This window comes from Ochotona princeps, chromosome 17, assembly GCF_030435755.1.
Source record: "Ochotona princeps isolate mOchPri1 chromosome 17, mOchPri1.hap1, whole genome shotgun sequence".
In the NCBI taxonomy this organism is placed as follows: domain Eukaryota; kingdom Metazoa; phylum Chordata; class Mammalia; order Lagomorpha; family Ochotonidae; genus Ochotona; species Ochotona princeps.
This window is the reverse complement of record NC_080848.1, coordinates 44,139,853-44,161,163: the sequence shown is the minus strand read 5'-3', so window position 1 is coordinate 44,161,163 and position 21,311 is coordinate 44,139,853. Positions and strand designations below refer to the sequence as shown.

The window sequence follows — 21,311 nt, the reverse complement described above, 5'->3', positions numbered from 1 at the left end:
GGACACTCTGCTGACCAGAGCGGCTGGGCAGGAGAGGTGTCTGAGAGCTGGGAGCTGTGCCCACAGGAGTCACAGGATGTGTGAGACCCTGGGCAGGAGTGTGGGGGCAGTGCTGGAGCTGGCTGGGAGGGGCCCAGATGGCACAGCCAGGCTCAGTGGCCTGGAGGAGGAGGGTCTCATGGTTGCACCCACCTCCGCCCTTGCCGCCCCGCAGGCTGGTCATCGTGGCACTCATTGGTCTGAGCGTGGCCTGGATCCCCATCCTGCAGGGCTCTAGTGGTGGGCAGCTCTTCATCTACATGCAGTCGGTCACCAGCTCCCTGGCACCCCCTGTGACCGCTGTCTTCCTCTTGGGCATCTTCTGGCAGCGTGCCAATGAGCAGGTGCATGACTCCCACCAGCCAGGCTCCCTGTGTGTGTGTGTGTGTGTGTGTGTCTCCAGCCAGCCAGGTTCCCTCTGTGTGTGTGTGTCCTGCCAGCCAGGCTCCCTGTGTGTGTGTGTGTGTGTGTGTCTCCTGCCAGCCAGCCTGCCTGCCTCTGTGTGTGTGTGTGTGTGTCTTCCGCCAGCCAGGCTCCCTGTGTGTGTATGTCCTGCCAGCCAGGCTCCCCCTGTGAGTGTGTGTGTCTCCAGCCAGCCAGGCTCCCTCTGTGTGTGTGTGTGTGTCCTGCCAGCCAGGCTCCCTCTGTGAGTGTGTGTGTGTGTGTGTGCGCGTGTGTCCTGCCAGTCAGGTTCCCTGTGTGTGTGTTCCTCCCATGCTCCCTGGAAGTTCCTCCAACCCTGCCTCTCTCCCCCAGGGGGCTTTCTGGGGCCTGCTCGTGGGGCTGGTGCTGGGTGCCACGAGGCTGACCCTGGAGTTCCTGCACCCAGTACCCCCCTGCGGGGAGGCAGACACGCGGCCGGCTATCCTGGGCAGCCTGAACTACCTGCACTTGGCCGTGGTCCTCTTCCTTCTCACCGGCGCCATCACAGTGGCCGGGAGCTTGCTGACCCCTCCGCCTCAGCGCCACCAGGTGAGCCTTCCTTGCCCCGGGACCCTCTCTCTCCTTGAGCTTCCCCACTGCCCTGCTCTGGCAGCCACCATGCTTGCATCACCGCCCCCTGGGGTGTCTGGGCTCATGCCACCTGCCCTGCCATGGCCCTGTCCCCTCTTCATTCTGTGCAGATTGAGAACCTCACATGGTGGACCCTGACTCGGGACCTGTCCTTGGGGGTCAAAACAGGTCAGTGGGTAGCCCTGGATGCTGCCCTTGCCCAGCTCCCCACCTGAGGCGGGGGTTGTTGGTTCCACGGGTGAGAGGCGCTGCATCCCCCATTGTCCTCCCCCTCTCCTGCAGGTGCTGGTCACACGCCACAGAGATATGCTTTCTGGTCCCGCGTCTGCAGCTTCAATGCCATCCTCCTCCTGTGTGTCAACATCTTCTTCTATGCCTACTTTGCCTGAGGTCATCGGCTGAATCTTCGGGGGTCCCCTCCCCCACTTTTTTCCTTTTTATGAAGACTCACAGAGCCCCAAAAACCAAAGCTAGGATATGGTGGTGGGAGGGGTGGGCAAAGAATGTGGGATTTCAGAAGCATCACCATCCAAGTTGTATGTCTTCACTGGGAAGAAAACTCAGACTCCTAATGGACATTCTTCCACTGATGTCTCGGCTTTTATTTTGCACGCACAGCACCTGGTCAGGGTAGGGCTCAGCAAGGAAGGCCAGCCTGGAAGAAGGCAGGGCCTTCTAGGGGTATGGAGGCCTCCTGCTCCATCCCACCTGCTCCCAGCAGCCTGGCAAGTGCTGCCGGGAACACTTTCTGGACACACATCCCAGCAGTGCCGGCTGCCTAGGCTGTCTGCCCCCGTCTCCCCCCCCGGAATCCTGCTGGGTCCTCTTACACCCAGCTCTGGCCCCCAGCTTACCACGTGGTGTGTGCTGGTTTGGATAGAACCTGGGCCTGAGGCAGACAGGAGTCAGTGCAGTTTGGGGCTTCCCACGTGGCTGGGCACAGGGCTCCTATGTCCAGCAGATGAACAGTTTCCATTACCACCAACCGGTTCCTTCCTCGGCTCTCAGGCCCCTCCCCATGGGGTCTGTGGTAGGGGTGGGGTGCTGGATTACTCCCTCGATAGGGCCTTAAGTCATTGGTGTCCACTGGAAGCTTTCTCAAGTCCAGCTTGGCAGGTGTGCTGCCGGCCGGTGGCTCGGGCAGCCTGTACAATGGGAGGGGTCTCTGGAGAGAGAAGAGGCGGGGCAGAAGCTGGCCCAGCACGTGGTTAGTCCAGAGGATCCCAAGCCCTGCATTCCTCCGGGAGAAGACCGCAGGACGTGGATCCTGGGAGTCCGGGAGCTTGCCCAGGAGGAGGTGGGGCCTCTGCGTCATCCTCCCCCTGGCGTCACGCAGCTGGCGAGCTGGCCTCCGTGTGGTCACCGCGGCGAAGGCAGTCAGGAGCCAGGTCCAGGCCGAGGACGTGTGACCCGGTGGGCAGGCGTGTCCGTGCCCTCAGTTCCCTGTGTAATGGTCCGTGGGTCGCCCGCGCGTGGGTCACAGGTGCACGGGCTGCACGTAGCTCCGCGGGAAGAAGCCCACGCGCCCGCAGGCTCGACCCCGCCACCAGTGCGGGTCCGGGCGCTCCACAACTTCGATGATGTCCCCGCGGCGGAAGCTGAGCTGGGAGGGGTCTTGGGCAGAGAAATCAAACTGGGCCTGCACAAAGGAGGCGCGGGGCGACTGCTAGGGAGGGGCGGGTAGACAGAGAAATGAGTTAGCGAGGACTCCTGCAGGACGCGCTGCCTGCCTCCCACCCTCTCCCACCAAGGAAGTGATTTGCTGCAGCTGGGGGGAGGGGTGGTCTTGGGACTGAACCCTAGACGTCTAATTGCAAGTCCAGATTTGGGGCCGCCGGCTTCAGGGGCCTATGGCTGCCGCTTGTATAGAAGGGACCCTCTCCTGGTGGCCTAGCTGGAGGCATAGGGCTAGTGGGTCCCCCATCCAGCAGTGGGCCCCACAGGAATGTGCCTTGTCAAGGGTGGAGTGTGGAGGCTTGTGGACCCTGCCTCCCAAGGTGCTAGGGCCTGGCTTCCCAGGTCTTGCCCTGCCCCAGCATGAGGCACCTGGACAGGAGGCTTCTGCATGCTGCCCGGGGCCTGCCTGCTCTGCCTGGGTCACAGCTTTAAGCCTGCATCTCCTCCTCCTCCCCCAGGACTGCAGGTGGCAGGAGCAGAGAGGTAATTAGCGGTTCTCTACCAAGTGAGGACTGAACCAGCTCCTAGTCATGTTCCCCAGAGTGGGTGACCTCAGGGACCCAGGCTGGAGCTGGGGTGCAGGGGAGCCCTTTTGGGGCCTCTAGCTCCACCTGTTTACCCTGGCCTGGGCAGCAGCAAGCAGGTGTTCTGTGTGGGGAGGACCAGCTGCGGAGACACGTCCCCAGGAGCTCACAGCTAACCATGGTTCACAGTGTTCGAGAACATGCTGGATAAGGGCTGACCGTGTTGGTCACTTAGTTCTCTCCCCAGGCCGCGGCCTTGCTCCCCCACATCCTCTGCAGAGCCCAAGTTCATTGTCATAACATCTTGACCTTTCCGCCCGAGGCCCTGCCAACACCCCCTTTACTGGGAAGAAACAGCATGTTGGGGCTAATAACCCTGTTGGTGTTGACTGGTGTCGTCACCCTAATGAGACAGGGCTGATGAAAAGGCTGGGCAGCAAAATTGCTGTTATTGTGAGATCCAGGGCTGACAGGTCCCCTCCCCCTACACACACAAGCACACACACACACATACCATGGGCATGGCCAGGCCCTCACCCACAGGCACCCATTCTGCCCCACACTATGCTCGAGGCCAGCCCCTCGGGGAACGCATACCAGGACTGAGCCTACTGGGCAGGAGGCCTCGGCTGAGTCATTGTTCCGTCTCCAAACCTCAATTCACTCATCCAGGCAGTGGGAACAGTGAGGCTCCCGGAGTCCAGGTGACCCCGTCTTGGGAGGTGGGGACTCGACAGGTGTCTCTACAGTCCACAGCAAGCATGAGTGGCCACCTGCCATGCTCTTCGCTCATCTAGCACTTACGGAGTGCCTGCTGTGTACACCTACGACCCTGCCAGAATTTGCTTCCTCCTCTTTTCCTTTCCCTGATTCTGCTTGTCCCAGTTTGCAGCTCGGCCACCTGGGTAGGAAGCTCTGTTTCCGTGACACCGAGGGAATGCTGGTGTGGGCATCTGTCCTCTGCGGGGGGGAAGAGTGGGACGTGGCCCTCCCACCCCCCGGCCCTGCTCACCTGCAGGGGCTCCTCATCCCGCAGGAAGATCTGGCGCTTCTTGGCGATGGTCGTGGTGCGGTAGAAATCCACCAGCTCGTTGAGAGAGTTGAACTTCTCCTCCCACAGGAAGTACTTCCCTGAGGCCTCGCGCAGCACCTTGAAGTGTTGTACTTGGTCCCCATAGCTAAGGGAGAGGATGCAGGATGAGACCCTGGCCCTGCACCTGTCTTACTGCAGCCTCCCACAAGCTGGCCTTTCCTGTGTGGGGGTCCCCTGTGGGCCAGGGTGTGTGTGGGAGACCCCACTGAGCCACAGAGCACAAGCCCGGGCAGTGCAATATGGGACTAAAGACGTACCGCTTTCTCCCCTGCTGGTTGACCATAAGCAGGTGACTTCATGTCTCTGAATCCTGTGTGTTCCCACTGATGACTGCTCCCTTACAGGAAGGCATTGCATGCTCTGCTGGCTGTGCCATCCTGGCGGCCTTGCCCGGCCTCAGACCCCAGCCAATCTTGCCCTTACTCCTCTCCACCCTCCCAGGCCTAACTGCAGGGCTGCTGCGCCCTTTGTGGAAACAGGTGGCAGTGGTGGGAGGGGGAACTGAGACCCCGTGCATAGCCGTCATCTCGTGCAAGGCTGGGGCAGGTTTCCTCTGTGCTCCGGTATTCAGCTGTCACTCTGCGCACTCCCTAATTGATTATCATTATTTAACAATGGAAATAATTACTCCAATTAAGGAGTGCACAATGCCTCAGATTGTATCCGTGCAGGTGCGGCTGCTGCTGCCTGGGCCCCTCTCCACCCCAGGAGCCACCTCTTGCTCCTGCTCACTGACTGGCACTCTTTCCACTTCCTGTCAGCCAGGGTCTCCTGCTCTCCTGGGGGGCAGGAGGTGGCGTGTGCAGTGAGGGGAGGCCAGGGACAGGATGGGGTGCTGGGGATGAGCAGGTGCCACTGGCAGGGCCAGGCAGAGCTGGCCAGGCACCTGGCAGCCGATGGGGCTGAAAGTGGGCAAGCCTGGGCACCTGTGGTTAGGGCTGTGGGATGGGCAGATGACACCTGAGACACGTGAGCCACAGCTTGCCCACATCTGGGGCTTCGAGGAGCCCCGGCTGCCAATCTAGAGACTTGATGAATGTGACGTTTAAAGTCTGTCTCGGGGCTGGCTTTGTGGCATAGCAGCACTGGCAGCCCATGTGGGTGCCTTGGCGAGTCCCAGCTGCTCTACTTCCAACACTGTTCTCTGCTAACGCACCTGAGGAAGCGGCAGGGGATGGGTCCAGTTCTGGGACCCCTGCCTACGTGGGAGACCCAAAAGAGCTTCTGGCTCCTGGCTTCAGCCTGGCCCAGGCCTGGCTGCTGCAGCCATGTGGGGACTGAACCAGTGGATGGAAGATCTGTTTTTCTCTGCGTAACGTTGCCTTCATATATGTCTATAAAAAGAATTCTTTTACTCTAGGCAGGTTGGGAGGAAGGCGCACATGAGCCTGGGCCAGCCTGACCCGCCACCTCCATGTCCCTTTCTCTCAGTCTTGGGGCAGGTGTGCTGCTGGGTTAGAAGTTTCGTACAAAATGGATCAGACCCATAGCAACTCAAGGCCACTAACAGCCCTCTGTATTGGGGAGGGGGCCAGGTGAGAGTCTCCCCACGCTGCCGAGGGGTCCAGGACCCTGTCTCTTTTCATTTCAACACACAACACTTTGCCTTTGCCCACAATCTAACATGCCTAGGTAAAATGGCCCATCTCTGAGAGCTGCCCCAGGCCCCCTTAGTCAGAGCCACATGTCTCCTTGGGTCCCTTCAGCCAGGGAGGCAGGATTAGCCCTGAAGAGCCCAGCCAACTGTTCGCTTCCTCCCAGGGGTTCTGAGCTGGGCTGGGAGGTGGTTCCCAGCCCTCCAGGGGTCCTGCCTCTGAGTTGGGGCTCAGCTGGGGCTGCAGGTGCACCTAGTAGCAGGGCATCCAGTGCTCAGGGTGGTGGGCATGTTCAGTTCAACATGGAGCCCATTCTTCCTGTGGGCAGGACATGTGTGGCCCACTCAGCTTTCTGGAGGCCACGCCCCACCCCGGGGGCAGCCTCTTGTGCCCCACCACTCCTTGGTGCCATGCCCTGACGAGCTTGGGAGTTTTACTGAACTTTGGCCGGGTACACAGTGAATAACGGCTGGCCTGAGTGAGAAGCTGAAAAGTGGGGATCCCAGCCATGTCTGGGGCATTGGGTGAACCCAGAAAAGACCCAGCCTCCAAGAGGGGGCCCTGAAGGAGGAGTCTGGGGACAGGCAGTCCCACCCACTGCTCCAGGTCAGCGGCCAGAAGAGCAGGCAGTGGGCTTGAAGATTTCAGTCCCCAAAGACGACGACTTTGAGTGCTTTAGTGTTTGAAGCTCAGCTTCCATAACCTAGAAAGTCAACCCAGAATGATGGAGATAATAGGAGGGCATGCAGGAATTCTGGAACTTTCCAATTGGCAGTCTAAGAATTCTCAGATCTGGGAACACGTGTTGCGGGGCACAGCAAGTCCCAGGTTTGTCTTCTCTTACATGTGATGGGTTGGACTTGGTTTGAGGCTTCGAGCATTGGAATTTAGCGCCCACTGCGGGTGGGAGGTGGTGCTGTGGCACAGCCCATACAGGTGCTGGTTCAAGTCCCAGCTGCTCTACTTCTGAGGACGGCTCAAGTGTGTGTGTGTGTGTTGTGTGTGCTGTGCTGCGTGTATTGTGTGCGTTGCAGCCGTTTGGGGAGTGAACTAGCAGTTGGATGATCTTTCTCTTAATCTCTCACTCTGCCTTGCAAATAAATACAGAAGCGAGTGCCACTCCTAGGCAATAAAGGACAGACTCAGATGATGGGGGCTGTGGCGGGATCACAAGGAAGGAGCCCCCACCCCGGCGGAGTCCTGGACTCCCTGAGCAAGGCACGGGGCGAAAGAGAAAGATGACTGGTTCCTCTTTCCGTGGCAGCCCTGGGCTTCCTGGGTGTAGCACCAGTACAGAGGTGGGGGTGGGGGGAGCTGCGTGCCCTTAACCGTGTGGCTGCAGAGAGCTGAGTGCAGCGAGCCTCTGCCCACCTGTGTGTGCATGTGTTCACGTGTGTGCACGTGTGTCCATGTGTATGCGTGTGTGTCTATGTGTGTCTGTGATTTCAGCACACAGTCTCTTACTGCAGATTCCTAGGTTTACAGACCTGAGAGGAGAGGGTGGTGGACTGCCCTGTCCATCCCTGGCCTGGCTATCAGCATCATGCAGCCATGCCCCCTTCTCCTTCCCCAGCAGCCCTCGGAGGCCTGAGCAGAGCCTGGAGGCATTCATGAACCATCACCCTCCCCTGTCCTCTGCAGGCTTCCTCCCCCACCCCCACTGCCACCCACAGGCCCAGGGGAGCTAAACCTGGGTCCTAGTGGGACCCTGGGTGGGGAGCATGGACAGATGCTGCCTCGGGGTACGGAGGAGCAGGTCCGGCTGGGGCCTGTGCACTGTAATGGGCACAACCCTGATACCTGTCCTGGTGGCACAGGCCTGTGCCTCCCATTCTTGCAGGGGGTCACTGAGCAGTCCTGGGGGTGCTTGCCCTATGTGTGACTCCCACACCCACCTCTGCAGGGGGAGGGGCTGGGCCAGGCCTCCTGGGCTGCCAGGAAAGGCCCAGGGTCCAAGTGCAGACTCTAAGGCTTCCAGCAGCAGCATCAGCTGCCACAGCTGGTCCTGCCCAGCGGGTTTTTCTGGCCTGGTGGCAGTGGCAGTAGCAGTAGCAGCAAAGGTGACAACAGAAGCCTAGGGAGGAAAAACAAGGCCCCAGGACTCCCCCAAAGCTGGGGTCTCTAATAGGCATGGGTCCTGCCCAGGCCTGCCCATCTGTCCTGTAGCACACAAGACATCGAATGGCTTGGACTGTGTGTGTGTCCAGTGGCTGGAGACGGATTCCTACTCTGGGGCTCTGGGGCTTAGGGAAGGTGACCTGGTCCACGGTGGGCACGCGGTGACTGGCAGGGTCCCAGCTGCTGTGCCAGCTTGCCCTGGCTCCAGGACACCTCTGCCATCCACAGAAAGGGAGCAAAGACACTGTTCTGGGGGACAGAGTGTCAGCTACGGCTACGGCTGTAGTACACGTCCCACGTGGTCCGGAGTACAGGGTGGCCCGCAAGCGAGCCTGGGCTGCCCACGGCCTGCTGGCCACCAGCACACAGGCTGTTCTCTGGTGGTGGCAGGGGAAGGAGGTGTGTGAGAGAGGGGGCGGGAGTGGGGACAGCCCTTTGTAAACTTGTAAAGCACAGCTTGCCACGGCTGCTGTTGCTCTGTGAGACAGCACGAGGCCCATAAATCCCACCTCTGACAGCTTTATGGGGCTTGGCCTGTGCTTGTGGGAGATGCCAGGGCTCCCGGGAGCCGGCAAGGGCCAGAGGAGCTTGCCCACTTGGGGCTGCTGGGCCGTCACTGGCTGGCAGGACGCTGTCTCCAGGTCTGAGACGAGGGTCACACGACAGGTGGAGGGCCAAAGCCAAGATGAGAACTGGGCTGGCTCCCCTGCTCCCATCCTGTGTCACTCCCTTGTCTCTGACAGCCCCAGTCTTATGGGCCAGGACAGGCTTCCCCCAGCCCCCGTGAGCTTGTCGTGTGGCCCCCAGGGAGAAATGTTATGTAGTACAATTGTGTGTGCTAATCATCTCCCATCCAAGTACTAACCAGGCCCAACCCTGCTTAGCTTCTGAGATTAGACGAGATCAGGGGTGTTCAGGGTGGTATGGCCGTAGACATCATGCTGAGGCTCAATGAGGGACTTGCCCAGGATTCCACGGCTCACAGGCGGCAGAGCTGTGGACTGGAGCTCAGCATCCTGCACTCCTGGTCACAGGCCTCCTCCGGAGTGCCAGTCCCATCCAGGAACTCCCCGCTCGGCCTGGAGGAGAAACCCAGAGTCCAGCCTGCCACCTGCTGCCCACACGCACTAACTACATCCAACTGAACACAGGAAACTTTCTTAGGTTCTGACCTTGAAGCACTTGGCAGGGACGCCTGGAGCCCACCTACTGGGAAGCCCTCTAACCGGCAGATTTCCAGATCCCTGTATGGCCAATATTCCCTCCGGGCCAACTTCTCCGTTGCTATTCAGACACCCAACGCTTCATGCTCCACCTCTGGCTGTCTGCAATTCCTGGTGCTGGGATATTCTCTCCTCTCATTGTGCACCAAGCTCCTACTTGGGCTTATGGGCACCAGCTCAGACACGCCTCCTGCTGACTTGTGTCCCCTGCCTTGGAACTTCCTCTCGTTTCTCAGAGCCCTGCAGACGGCTGTGCCTATCTTCCATCTCTTCCTGCCCAGCACTCTCCTCGGCCCTGCGCTCTCTCTCTCTCTCTCTCTCTCTCTCTCTCTCTCTCTCTCTCTCTCTCTCTCACACACACACACACACACACACACACACACACGCGCGCAGCTGGGGCTCAAGATCCCAGGAGCGTCCTGTGGCGGGTGCAGCGCACTTCCACAGAAGCGCCGGGAGAGGGCAGTGCGGCGACAGCAACGGTGGCGTGGGGCCCCTGTTTTGCGGGGTGGCCTCGGATGTCGGGTCTGATTCCAGAAGACTCACAGAGTTGGATCAGCCCGCCGGCAAGGCGCCGTTCCCAGGAAACGACCAGGCCCTTGGGAAAGCAGCCACTTCCTGCCGCTAGAGAAAATGCAGGAGGGGCTCCCTGGGTGGGTAGGAGAGCTGGGACCTGGGTTGGGGGTTGGGGCCGGAGCAGCACCCTTGCTAGCACTCAGATAACCCCCCATTTCTCAGATCAAAACGTGGAGACTGGTTCCTCCGGAAGGGAAGGAAGTGAGCTAGGCTGGAGGCCAGCGGTGAAGTGGGTGGGTGGATCAGGAGCAGCACCGGGGTGTGTGTGTGTGACTTTTGTGACACCAGCTCTGCCCCCAGAACTGCTTCCCGCACTTCCAAGGCCCAGTGAGGGCGAGGGCCAGTTCACAGGGCTGTCTGCACATGTGCCGAGCCTAGTGGCCATCAGGCTCCTGCCAAGCACACAGGACCCATACAGGGCTGGCTGTAGCCCGTGACCTCACAAAGCCCATGTGGCCTAGCCTGCTGGAAGCCACCAGCTGTCCTATGTCAATCTGTCTCTGCTTCTTTTTTTGGGCCCCTCCAGCTCTGTGCCCCATGCACTGGAGTCTCACCTCCCGGTCCAGCGTTAGGCAATGCACCCATTGGTGTATTTGTTGTTTCCCTGGAAAGCGCAGGGCTGCTGACTGGGGGTCCTGTTGTTCCAGGGAAGTGGACGGACACCTGGCAGAGCTGAGCCACCCTGAGGCCCACCCCTGCCTTCCCTCCACGCCCCATCCTGCCTCCAGTACTCTGTGTCCAGCACCAGCTGTGCCAGCCTGTGTGCCAATGCCCACGGCAACTCTTGAGAGCTGGTTGTCCCCACGGCACACAGCCACGCCCTTTCTGGGGTCTGGGCAGTTTGGATGGGGCTGCCTCCTTCGTTGGACCCCCTGGCTTCCTTCCATGTCCTTTTTGGGGTATCTCTTTCTCCTAGCTCCTGGCGTGTGGCTCAGAGCTCAGGAAATTGTCCTTGCGTTTACGCATCTGGACAATCCACTCTGTCCAGGGGACTGACCCTCTAGCCCAGGTCATCTCTGCGACACTTCCTGCCCCTACCCCTTTCATGCCACACTGGGACTTGAGTGTGTGTCCTGTCCCCACACCATTCACTCTGTGGACCCACAGGCTCCTTGCCGTCGTCGTCTGTTTTACATGAGGAGGAAACAGGCCCCCCACAGAAGTGGGGTCACGGGCCAGGAAATGTGGCCTGTCTGCTGCATATCCTGGCCACCTGCTGCCTGCGCCCCGCTGCCCCTGCCTCCCCCTGGAGATACGACCCAGCAGTCAGGAGCCCCCAGGGTAGCCTCCATCCAATAGAGCTCCACCACTGCTCTGGCAGCACCTGGGGGTCCTGGACGACTACCATCTGCCCTCTGCCCTGATGCCCCGCCTCCCCCTGGAGACATGACCCAGCAGTCAGGAGCCCCCAGGCCAGCCTCTGTCCAATACAGCCCCATCACTGCTCTGAAAGCACCTGCCACCTCGGATGACTGCCACCTGCTCCTGTCATGCTGATCCCTACCAGGCCTCCCTACGCCCTGAGGCTCTGCTGGGACAGCGCCTCCTCTACCCCACGCAGGCCCCAGCTCACTTCACAGACACGGAGAACTCGCCCGGGGAGCTCTCGCTCTCGCGGATCAGGAAGGCTCCCAGCTGGTTCCGCTTCATCAGGATCTCTTCGGCCAGCTGCCGGGAAATCCTGCCGGAGTACCACCTGCAGGGAGAAGGCCTCTGAGGACGCTGGGGGAGGCCAGGCCCTCGCCAGCTATTACCACCACTACCATGAACTGGGCTCAGAACGTGCCCGGGCCTCACGACAAAGCAGTCCCGGGAACGAGGGAGAGGTGGCTGTACCCACTGTGCGGATGGGGAAACTGAGGCCCAGCGAGGCGAAGAGAGTCAGCCAAGGTCGCACAGCCACCAAAGAGGCCGGGAGTGGGAACACAGCCCCAACGTTTTGGCTGGGACTTGAACCCTGGCACTCTGAGAGGGGACGCAGGGCAACTGTTCTCATTTTCAATGGTGGACTCTTCAAAGTCCACAAGCAGAAAATAAGGAACAGGTCTTTAAGGGAGCAGTTGAGACAGCCCCATCCAGCATCACAGCATGGGGGTTCCATTCCTGGCTGCCAGGCCCGACTCCAGCCAGACCCTGGCAGGCAGCAGTGAGGCCGGAGTTCCCAGCTGCGGCTTCAGGTGGGCCCAGCCCTGGCTCCCACAGGCATTTGGGAACTTTCTCTGTCCGTCTGTCTCTTACATAAAGGAAAATTCTGAGGGCCTTGGGGGCAAAAGGCTGGCTTCCAAGTTCTCTCCCAGCCCTGCCCTCTTGCCTGAAGCCTCCCTCGTGGCTTTAGACCAACAACCTAGCCCCAATTCTGTGTGTCACCTTCCGTGGCGCTGTGGTCCCCGAGGGGCACCCTCCCTTCCTGTTTACCTCCCTACTTGCTTCCCCTTGGAGGGAGGCCAGGGAAGTGGGTGCAGGAGTGGGGCGTCTGGGGAACCCCTGAGGCCAGTACCTTGCTCGCCTGCATGAGACTGGAGGTCGGAGGTGAACAGGAGCCGTGGCACTCCCAGCTGGGGTGACCTCCACCAGGAAGCCCCCCAGGGTCAGCCCAGTTCATGGGAGTTTCCCCCAGAGAGTTAGGTGTTTCTGTAGAACCCACAAAACCCCACAAGAGGCATCGGTGGGGGGTGTCCCAGTAACAGCCTCTACAGGATTTGTCCCCGATGGGGTTCTGTGAGTGATAAATACTTCATGGGGCTGTGCACCCTGTGCTACCCCACACCCCAGTCTCACTCATGTGGAAATTGAGCCCCTAGGAGCTGGCACAGCAAGTCCATGGCCTTGGAGCGTCCAGGTTCACAGCTGCTCCCACGGGCACCACCACAGCGCCCCCCCTCCCCCCGGCAGCAGCCCCGTGTCGCCTGGAGATGGTGAGGACAGCCCCTTGGGAGATGAGCGCCCAGGTGTCTGGGTGTGGGGTTCCCTATTGCTACGCTCCCCTTCCCTGGGGAATTTCCCCTCAAACCTCCAGACCCAGTGCGCCATGCCCTTCCTCCAGGGAACCCTCCTTGATGCCCCTCTGGCCTCGCAGTAGGTTAGATACATCTTGGTCCATGTTGGAGACTGGGGTCTGCATTGTGCCTCTCCCAAGGGGCGGGTGGGCACGCGGTGGGCTCGGGGGAAGGAGAGGGGCCTGATGTAGGAGGAGGCCTGTAAGGGCCCTCACCCTCCCTTTGCCCCCATACATGCTGGGGTGAGCTTTCCTTGCTATTCTGGGAGCTGGGCAAGTGCTGGGGTTGTCCAAGAATGCACCTGGGCAAGACCTCAGGCAGGTGGGCTGGTGGGGGGCAGCAGCTGGCTCCAGCCCTGCTCTGTGCTGTGCACAGATGGCCAGAGCGGACTCCCGGGGCGCCGGAGGTTGGAGCCCCCTATGGCTCCCCAGTGCCCTATGGGCATCTTGCCCTGTCCCTGGCAGGCGGGGACCTCTGCTGAGCCTTCCTAAGCAGCTTCAATCTTTACCAGGCTGTCTTCAGTCACCCAGATGGGTCTGCCCGGAGCTGTTTCCTGGGGCAACTCTGAGTGGTCCAGCAGGGACAGAGCAGATCTGGACCCTGTCTCCGAGAGGCTGGGAGTCCCCAAGGGAGCCCCAGCAGGGAGGTGGGCTGGGGACCTGGGTGGGGGCTGGGGCCATGCCCAGCTCAGGAAGTTGGAGGCGGTCGCACAGCTTTGGAAATAGCTGCATGAGAGGTAAAGAGGAAGCACCCCTCACCCTGGCCCGCCCACACCTCCTTCCCCTGCCACCCACTGCTGCACGCACACAGGCATGCACGCATGCGTCCTCCCTGAGCTGTCATTGGCCTCCCTTCCCTAACAGCTCCACAGCTCCCACTGACCTGGGCCAAGGAGTTGCCATCACCTCCAAGCCCCACCCTGTGTTATCCCTTGTCGCTCTCCCCTCTGCTCTTCCCCTGGTCTCCTAGGCACATGTTTCTCCTTGCAACTCCTGCATGTCACAACCACCTCAGCTGTCCCTGGTCAGTCCCTCAGTGCTGCCTCTCTGCCACAGTGCAGAGCTGTGCAGACCCCTCTGTGTCTCTGGCATCACCCCCGCTGGCCTCCCTGGAGCCATGGCTGCTATTGGGTGGCCTGCTGTATCCTGTGGGTGGCCACAGGCATCGTCAAAGCAAAGCCATCTGGCTTCAGACATGCTGAACTCTGTCTCCCTCGGTCACAGGGCAGCTGTGCTGGTTGCCACCTGCTGACCCTGGCACAGCAGGTGCCAGGTCCCCAGCAGACCAAGGCCCAGTAAGTGGGCCAATCCACCCTGGGCCCAGATGGCTCAGCCAACGTCCAGCTCTCCTGACAAGGGAGTGAGGTGTCCATGGGAGGTTCCATGTGCTGGCCAGGCTGGAGTTGGGGTGGTGGGGAGTGAAGGGGAGCCCACAGAACCACAGGACTGGGGGACAGAAAACACCTACGGGTGAGGCTTGACTCGAATGTAGTTTTTGGGCACAAATCCCTCGGCACCCCGGAGCTCTGCCTTGTACCAGTTCTGGTCGTCTTCCATGTTCAGGATCTGTGGGTAAAAGGGACACACAACTCTTGAGGCCCCAAGGAGTGACAGGTGTCACCTGCTTAGCTCCTGCCTACCAGACCCCGTGCGGGCTGACCTGCCACAGCGCCAGCCCCTCTGTCCACTCTGGATGCGGGCTGGGGTGCCCTACATGGGCCTTCCCAAGGCAAGAGACCCACTAGGGGTAGGTTCTCTCTTTCTTTAAAGGATCCCAGCCTCCCATGGTAGGACAGCTGGGGAGCAGAGGGGCTTGTAGTCGAGGTTTTGGGCAGGTGGAGGTGGGCTCTTTGGTTCTGTCACCCAGACCTCCAACTGCTCCTGACCCCGAGGCACCCATAGTCCTGCAGATGGGCCCAGAGGAACTGAAAGCGCCCGAGTGGGTGTGGGGAGGCACCGCAGGTGAGTGACCAAGCATGCAAGCAAGGGGAGGAGCCAGCTGGGCCTGGGCAGAGGGGAACGCATGAAACTTGGGGTTCCTCTTCCATCCTTGTCCTCCATCCCACGCAGCTCTCCAGTCTTTCTGAAGCTGAGGCCCAGAGGGAGCGGGGTGGGGGGGGGGGCTTGGCCAAGGTCACATGGCCAGGAAGAGGCAGGCTGTGTGCTCAGTCAGGACTGAGGCCTGGGGTCTGAGGTCGGGAGGATGGGCGTCCTGGCCCACCAGCATCACCCCCACGCCATCCCCCATTTTTGGCCCTGTTGCTGAGCCTGGGCAGGCAATTATGCTGTCTGTTCTACAGCATGCTCTGACGTCCGGTCAGTCCCAGGTGAGGGGTGGGGGTAAGGGTGGAGGATACTTATGGAGAGAACACTGGGTGTGAACCGCCCCCAAGGCTTGCGGGCGTGCCAGGGCAGCCTTGATGCTTTGCTGAGTCCCTGGAATCGACTCCCGCAGGCTGGGTTGAGTCTCTCTTCCTTCCTGTCCCTGCAGCCTGGGGTAAGGTCAGCAACCCCAGAGGGAGCCAGAAGCAGGTGGCTGAATCAGGGAAAACGATTGCTCTCAACACAAAATTCCTCCACCCCCACCTGCCACCCCAGCCTCGGGCACAGATGAGGGCCTGTGAGCTGCCTGCCACGGCCACAGACTGAATGTTGTGCTGGGGTCGGGGGCTCTGCTGTGACCCACGGGCAGCCCACAAGGGATGTAGCAGTGTCTTGGGGACTGAGGTTGCCCCGGGAGTGTGTGAATGCAGCTTGTTTAGCGTGAGCCTTGTCTTGCTTTGTCTCGTTTGTCCTCCCTACTGAGACCCAGCAGTGGTCTCGTTGGTTCTACTTGCTGGGTTTTTGTGCATTTATTTTTAGACTTTTATTTATTCACTTACTGTATTGGAAAAGCAGAAGTACAGAGAGAGAAGGAGAGGCAGAAAGTGAGAAAGAGGTCCTCTATCTGCTAGTTCACTCCCCAGATGCCGCAACAGCTGGACCTAGGCCAGTCTGAAGCCAGGAGCTTCTTCCAGGTCTCCCATGTGGTTGCAGGGGTGCAAGGACCTGGGTCATCCTCTCCCAGGTCATAAGCAGTGAGCTAGATCAAAACTACAGTAGCTGGGTGTAGATCTGGTGCCCATACGGGATGCTGGCAACACCACCATGCCAGCCCCTATTTGCTGAGTTCTTACCATTGTCACTGTTCACAAACCTTTCCCAGCCCCGACCCGGCTGCTGCCTGTGCTGAAGGGACCTCCAGGAGTCCAGCTCAAAGCCTGCTCTTCTGCCTCTGATCTAGCTCCTGCCGAATGTGTGTGGGAAATTTTGGCCTGCTGCCACCCACATGAGAGACCCAGATGGAATTCCAAGCTCCTCAGCTTCCGCTTGATCCCGCCTTATGTGGGGAGTGAACCAGCAGATGGAAGATCTCTCATTCTGTATGTCCCTCTCCTTGTAACTTTGCTGTTCAAATAAATAGGTAAACCTTTAAAAAAAAAAATCCATCAAAGTCTCAGGATTTAACCTTGAACTTGCACAACCCTGAGACAATCTCACTGCCTCCTCATGACTGTCCATGAGGGTTGAGATTCCTCTCTGACACTGTAGGAATGCTTGCTTTTCTGTTCTGCAGAGCTCTGGCAAGAGGCAGGAAAAAAAAAAAAAAAAAAGAAAGAAAAAGAAAAGAAAGAAACCACGAATACGAATTCCCTGTGTTCTACCTCCTGTGTGTTCCCCCACATTTGTCAGAACAATTCTTTCTGTTTTTTCCTCTGTGTACAAATCCAGAGCATGGATAACCTGTTTCCCTATCACAATACGAGCACCGAGCATTGTCTGCGTATCGAGGATTGTCTGAGTGGCGGTGTGGATGTGTTTACATTCTGCCACTCAGCGTTGCGTCCCGTGTGGTTTTGGGTCATTAATTAAGCACTCAGAGGCTGTCTGGCATTTTGCAGCATGTGGGCAGGAGGGTTCCGGCTCTCACCGGCATGCCCAAGAGACTGCTGGCATTTTGCAGCATCTGGACTGAGAGTCCTGGCTCTCACCGACACGCACAGCCTCCCCCTTGCTTGCTTTGTCTCTGGTACTGTCCTCCTCCAGCTCTGGCCAACTGGGTTCCTCCTGTGCACCAGGTGTGTGCTCAGCGTGGCCAGTGGGAGGAGGTGGGCAGCAGGGCCTGGGGCTGTCACTTCCCTGAGGATTTCCTGGGGGCCCAGCCTAGGCCCTGGGACACGCTGGGAGCTCCCTAAGTCCTTTTGACAAAGTTACTTATCTGATTAGCAGGGAGGGACTGGGGCAGGGGTGGGTGAGATCTTATCCACTGGCTCACTCCCCAAATGGCCACTGGGGTCAGGGCTGGGCCAGGCTGAAATGAGTCTTCATCCACGGCTCGCATGTGGGTGGCAGAGACCTGCTACCTCCCCAAGTCTGCGCAGCAGGCAGCTGGGATCAACACTCAGACCCCCGGTATGGGGAACACTGAGCCACCGGGTCAGACACCTGCTCCCCCAAGGCCCTGGTGCTGGAAGGTGTCTGGGTTGCAGGGTGTAGCTGCCTTTCGGGCTGTCTACATGTTTCCCAAATACACATCACAAGACTTGTGTCCCTTGACCTGTTTGCGGCCTACACAGGAGAATGCCCACTTCCCCACATCCTCAACCCCTTTTGTAGATTCTTGTTTACATAAAAATTTGCTGCAGGGGCCAGTTTTGTGGTGTAGCAGGTCAATGCCATCATCTTATACGGGCACTGGTTCAAGTGTTGGTTGCTCCACTTTCTATCCAGCTCCCTCCTGATGTGTCTGGGAAAGCAGTGGAAGACGACTCAAGCGCTTGGGGCCCTGCTGCCATGCGGGAGACCTGGAAGGTTCCCAACTTGGCAATGTCTTTACAGCAGAAGCTGGGAGTCCCCCCCTCCCTCTCTCTTTTTAGCTCTGCTGACTCTCAAATAAACACATCTTTTAAGTCTGCAGCACAGGCGACTGTGAGGCAATGCCATCACTGGGCTTTTGGGAATGTCAGCTCCAGGAGGCACTTAGAACCATGAAACCCAGTCAGCAGCAGGTGCTCGAGGAGCTGTCTGCTGACAGGGCAGGGACCGGGCAGCCCTCTCACCGCCTCTCGTTCCTCCCTCTGCCTTCTCTCTTCCGACATTCTCCGCATTGGCGAGAGTCTGCTGTGTGCCCATCACTTGCCATACCAGCCTGGGGCTTGCTGGGGGAGGGGCTGCTCCCACTGCTTCGTCAGACAGCACCTCTGTTCCATAGGAACTCACCAGGAGTCAAGGTTAGTTGGCAGGGGGTGGTGGGCGGAAGAGAGGAAGCCACCGTTGCCTCAGGGCACCCCTACCCCACTGTGTTAGTGGGAATATTTATTTTTTTTAAGGCTTCCTCTCTCTCTGTCTTCCCACCCATCACTTGCCTTTGTCTATGTCCAGCTCAGTCCTCTGAGCTGAGGTCACAGCCCCCTGCGGGCCCATTCCTTCCCACTCCCTAGACCTGCGTCTGTAGACCAGAACACCCTCAGGCCAGCAGCCAAGCTCAGGGTGCTCAACAATGCGAGCTCTGACTGCACCGTCCTCCTGTCCAGCCTGCTTCTGGCCCCAGCGCCTACATGTGCACGGGACCCAGAGTCAGCAGCTCGATGCCAGCGTCCTGGCACAGCGGAGGGGGATTTCCCCAAGGCTATGTGGCTCCTCTTGCCCCCAGAGGCAGTTCTGTACACCCTAGTCTGGTTGCTCAGACTCCCGGATCAAAGGGATGCAGGTTCCCATTTGACTCCCCTGCAGGCAAGTCACATCACCTTGTAGCCTGGGCCTTAATTTTAGTTGCTAAACCCCCACCTTTGTTCTCAGCAGCTTATTGGAGACAATGTTGCTGAGTTTGGAATGAGCCACAAGAGTCCCTGTCTGTTTTGTGAGAAAGCCAGGCTCAGTGGTAGGACACCGAGGGAACTGTCCACTGCTCCAGGTGCCAGACTGAGGCCAGGGAAGGGGCAGCTCTGATGTCCAAGGTTTGGAAGGGGCATTGCCCAGACCCTCAGTCCGGCTCCCAGCTTCTAAGCAAGGATGCTTTGAGAGAATGAGCGAGCGAGTGAGAGGTTTCATAGGCTCATGTGCCTGGATATTCTTGAGAGGCCTTGGTGTTCACCAGAAGGGGCCCCAGACAAAAGTGGAATGGAGTGGGAACATGGTTCTATTTTCCCGTTTCTCCACATGCCTGGAAAGCTCACCTCTGATGCTTACAGCATGGCTGCTTTGGCCCCACTGGGTTAGCGGCTTTTATTTTATCCTTTCTTCAGATATTGTTGCTCTCTGTCTTTCTCTCTTGTCTCTACCAGCCATCACCTTTTCAATTCGTCTCCTCCTGGGAAACTGAGGCACTGTAGTGACGCCTCCTTACATGCTTACAATGACCCTCTGCCTACAGCTCAAGGAGACATCACCAATAGCCCCCATCCCCCTGGTGGGACCACTGAGGCTCAGAGGGAATAGACAGCTTGTCCGAGAAGTCAGGCCTGTCCACCAGGGACCTGACTCTGCTTGGGGTGTCCTGGCTGTCCCCCCCCGCCTCCGGCTCACCTACCTTCAGTGTGTCACCCTTGTGGAAGGCCAGCTCATCGCTCTCCGTGGCCTGAAAGCTGTACAGGGCCACGGACTCCATTCTGCTGTCCCTGGGCTCCGGCAGCCGGGCTCAGAGCGGGGGCCCAGCAGCTTCCTGCTTCCTCCGTGGTGGAGAACCGGCTTCCTTTGTTTGACGCTGAGACTGAAACTGCCCTTGACTGGGTTGGGTGAGGGGAGAGACAGGAAGTAGAGACGTGTCACAGAGCGGGGAGCTCACATGAGTCGGCCCACCCCCACATCCCACTTCCCAGAGGCCAGGGCTGGCTCTCGGGGAGCTACCTCTGTGGGCTTGGGAGTGGGTTCCCCATTGTACCCATGCTGCAGATGGTAACATTGAGGTGTCTGGCTGGAGAAATGCCACTAAGGCATCTTGCTGTTCCTGTGGCCTCAGTATTTCTAAGCCTGGATGCCTCTCACGATTCCCTGGTGTCAGCTCCCTCAATCCTAAGCCTCTTTCCTGGCACGGAGGCCCTTCTGAGCCCCTCCCCCACACTGCACATGTACACACGCTTGCACATCCGTATTGCTCCTCTTCACCCTAAACCAATGCACAAACCCCATCAGGGGCCCACCACGCTCCCATTTCACCCCCCCGGCCTTTGCACCTGTGTCCCCCTACCACTCCTCCTCCTCCCAGAACACCCTTGGTATCCCCTCAATGCCTGCACTCAAAAGGGTCCTCCTCTAGTCCAAAACCTGGGCACCTTTGGTGGGAGGCACGGGAATATTTCTGGAAGTTTGCCGGAAAGGGCTGGGCAGGCATCTAGTGGTCAGGATGCCCAGTGCCTAGGCTCCCCATCCTGGCTCCAGCTTCCAGCTCCAGCTTCCTGCCAGTGTGGGCCCAGGCAGGCAGCAGGTGCCAGCTCAGGCCTGCGTCCCTGTGAGCCACATGGGGGACCTGGCTTTGGCCCACCCAGCCTGATCACTGAGGAGGGAGCTGGGTGTTGGGAACTCCTTCTCCCTCTTTCTTTCTGTCTCCCTTTCTGTCTCCCAAATGAATAAACAAAAATACTTTTGAAGGTTCATTTATATTTTAAAAATTTACTTTTACTTGAAAGTCAGTCACACACACACACATGCACAGATAATGAGATCTTCCATCAGCTGTTTTACTCCCCAAATGGTCATAAAGGCTAGAGCTGGGCTGGTCCTAAGCCAGGAGCCTAGAACCCCATCTGGGTTTCCCACATGGGTAGCAGAGGCCCCAAGCACTTGGGCCATTTTTGCTGCTTTCTCAGGCAATCAACAGGGAGCTGGATCAGAGGTGGAACAGCTGGGACCTGAACCAGAACCCACGTGGGATGCTGGTACTGCAAGTAGAATATCATCCAGTGGCACCACTGAGCTGATCCTTACAGTTTATTTTTGAAGTCCACACATACACATTTATTACAAGCCTTTCAAAAAGGCTTGGGCCTTCAAATATCTTTTTCTGTATTGAAACAAACTTACCTTTTAATTTCATTTCCACAAACTTTTTGAAGTACCTTCCTGTAACACATTTAATATAAATTATAAAGATTTTTTTTTAAAGATTTATTCATTTTATTACAGCCAGATATACACAGAGGAGGAGAGACAGAGAGGAAGATCTTCCATCCGATGATTCACTCCCCAAGTGAGCTGCAACGGGCCGGTGCATGCCGATCCGAAGCCAGGAACCAGGAACTTCTTCCGGGTCTCCCACGTGGGTGCAGGGTCCCAATGCATTGGGCCGTCCTCAACTGCTTTCCCAGGCCACAAGCAGGGAGCTGGATGGGAAGTGGAGCCGCCGGGATTAGAACCTGCGCCCATATGGGATCCCGGGGCTTTCAAGGCGAGGACTTTAGCCGCTAGGCCATGCCGCCGGGC

At 58.7% G+C, this 21,311-nt stretch overlaps 2 protein-coding genes across 4 annotated transcripts in view; one reads left to right on the top strand and one right to left on the bottom strand.

The window, feature by feature from the left end:
• The window catches only part of SLC5A10 (solute carrier family 5 member 10), a 45,515-nt gene extending 43,950 nt beyond the window's left edge, over positions 1 to 1,565 (top strand). For all 3 annotated transcript variants that reach the window (XM_004599374.2, XM_004599375.2, XM_004599373.2), the window contains 4 exons: positions 215 to 383; positions 796 to 1,011; positions 1,164 to 1,221; positions 1,336 to 1,565. In XM_004599374.2, the coding sequence (XP_004599431.2) occupies positions 215 to 383; positions 796 to 1,011; positions 1,164 to 1,221; positions 1,336 to 1,442 (550 nt within the window). In that variant the 3' untranslated portion in view covers positions 1,443 to 1,565. The remainder of the gene's footprint in view (positions 1 to 214; positions 384 to 795; positions 1,012 to 1,163; positions 1,222 to 1,335) is intronic.
• A 729-nt stretch (positions 1,566 to 2,294) lies between these two features.
• GRAP (GRB2 related adaptor protein) lies at positions 2,295 to 19,597 on the bottom strand. Its single transcript, XM_004599370.2, has 5 exons — positions 19,423 to 19,597; positions 14,323 to 14,420; positions 11,433 to 11,555; positions 4,267 to 4,432; positions 2,295 to 2,719 (listed from the first exon to the last, which is right to left on the bottom strand). The coding sequence occupies exons 1-5, from the start codon at positions 19,498 to 19,500 to the stop codon at positions 2,531 to 2,533; spliced, it is 654 nt and encodes a 217-aa protein (XP_004599427.1). The 5' UTR covers positions 19,501 to 19,597; the 3' UTR covers positions 2,295 to 2,530.
• Positions 19,598 to 21,311: the final 1,714 nt, after the last annotated feature.

What these genes read in the sequence shown, in the direction of transcription:
- GRAP (XM_004599370.2), bottom strand. Translation starts at nt 19,500, where the DNA reads ATGGAGTCCGTGGCCCTGTACAGCTTTCAGGCCACGGAGAGCGATGAG. An exon ending in GAGTTCTCCGTGTCTGTGAA is followed by an intron (nt 4,433 to 11,432) that starts GTGAGCTGGGGC and finishes CCTCTCCCTTAG; the next exon opens with CTATGGGGACCAAGTACAAC. An exon ending in GGGATGAGGAGCCCCTGCAG is followed by an intron (nt 2,720 to 4,266) that starts GTGAGCAGGGCC and finishes GCCCCTCCCTAG; the next exon opens with CAGTCGCCCCGCGCCTCCTT.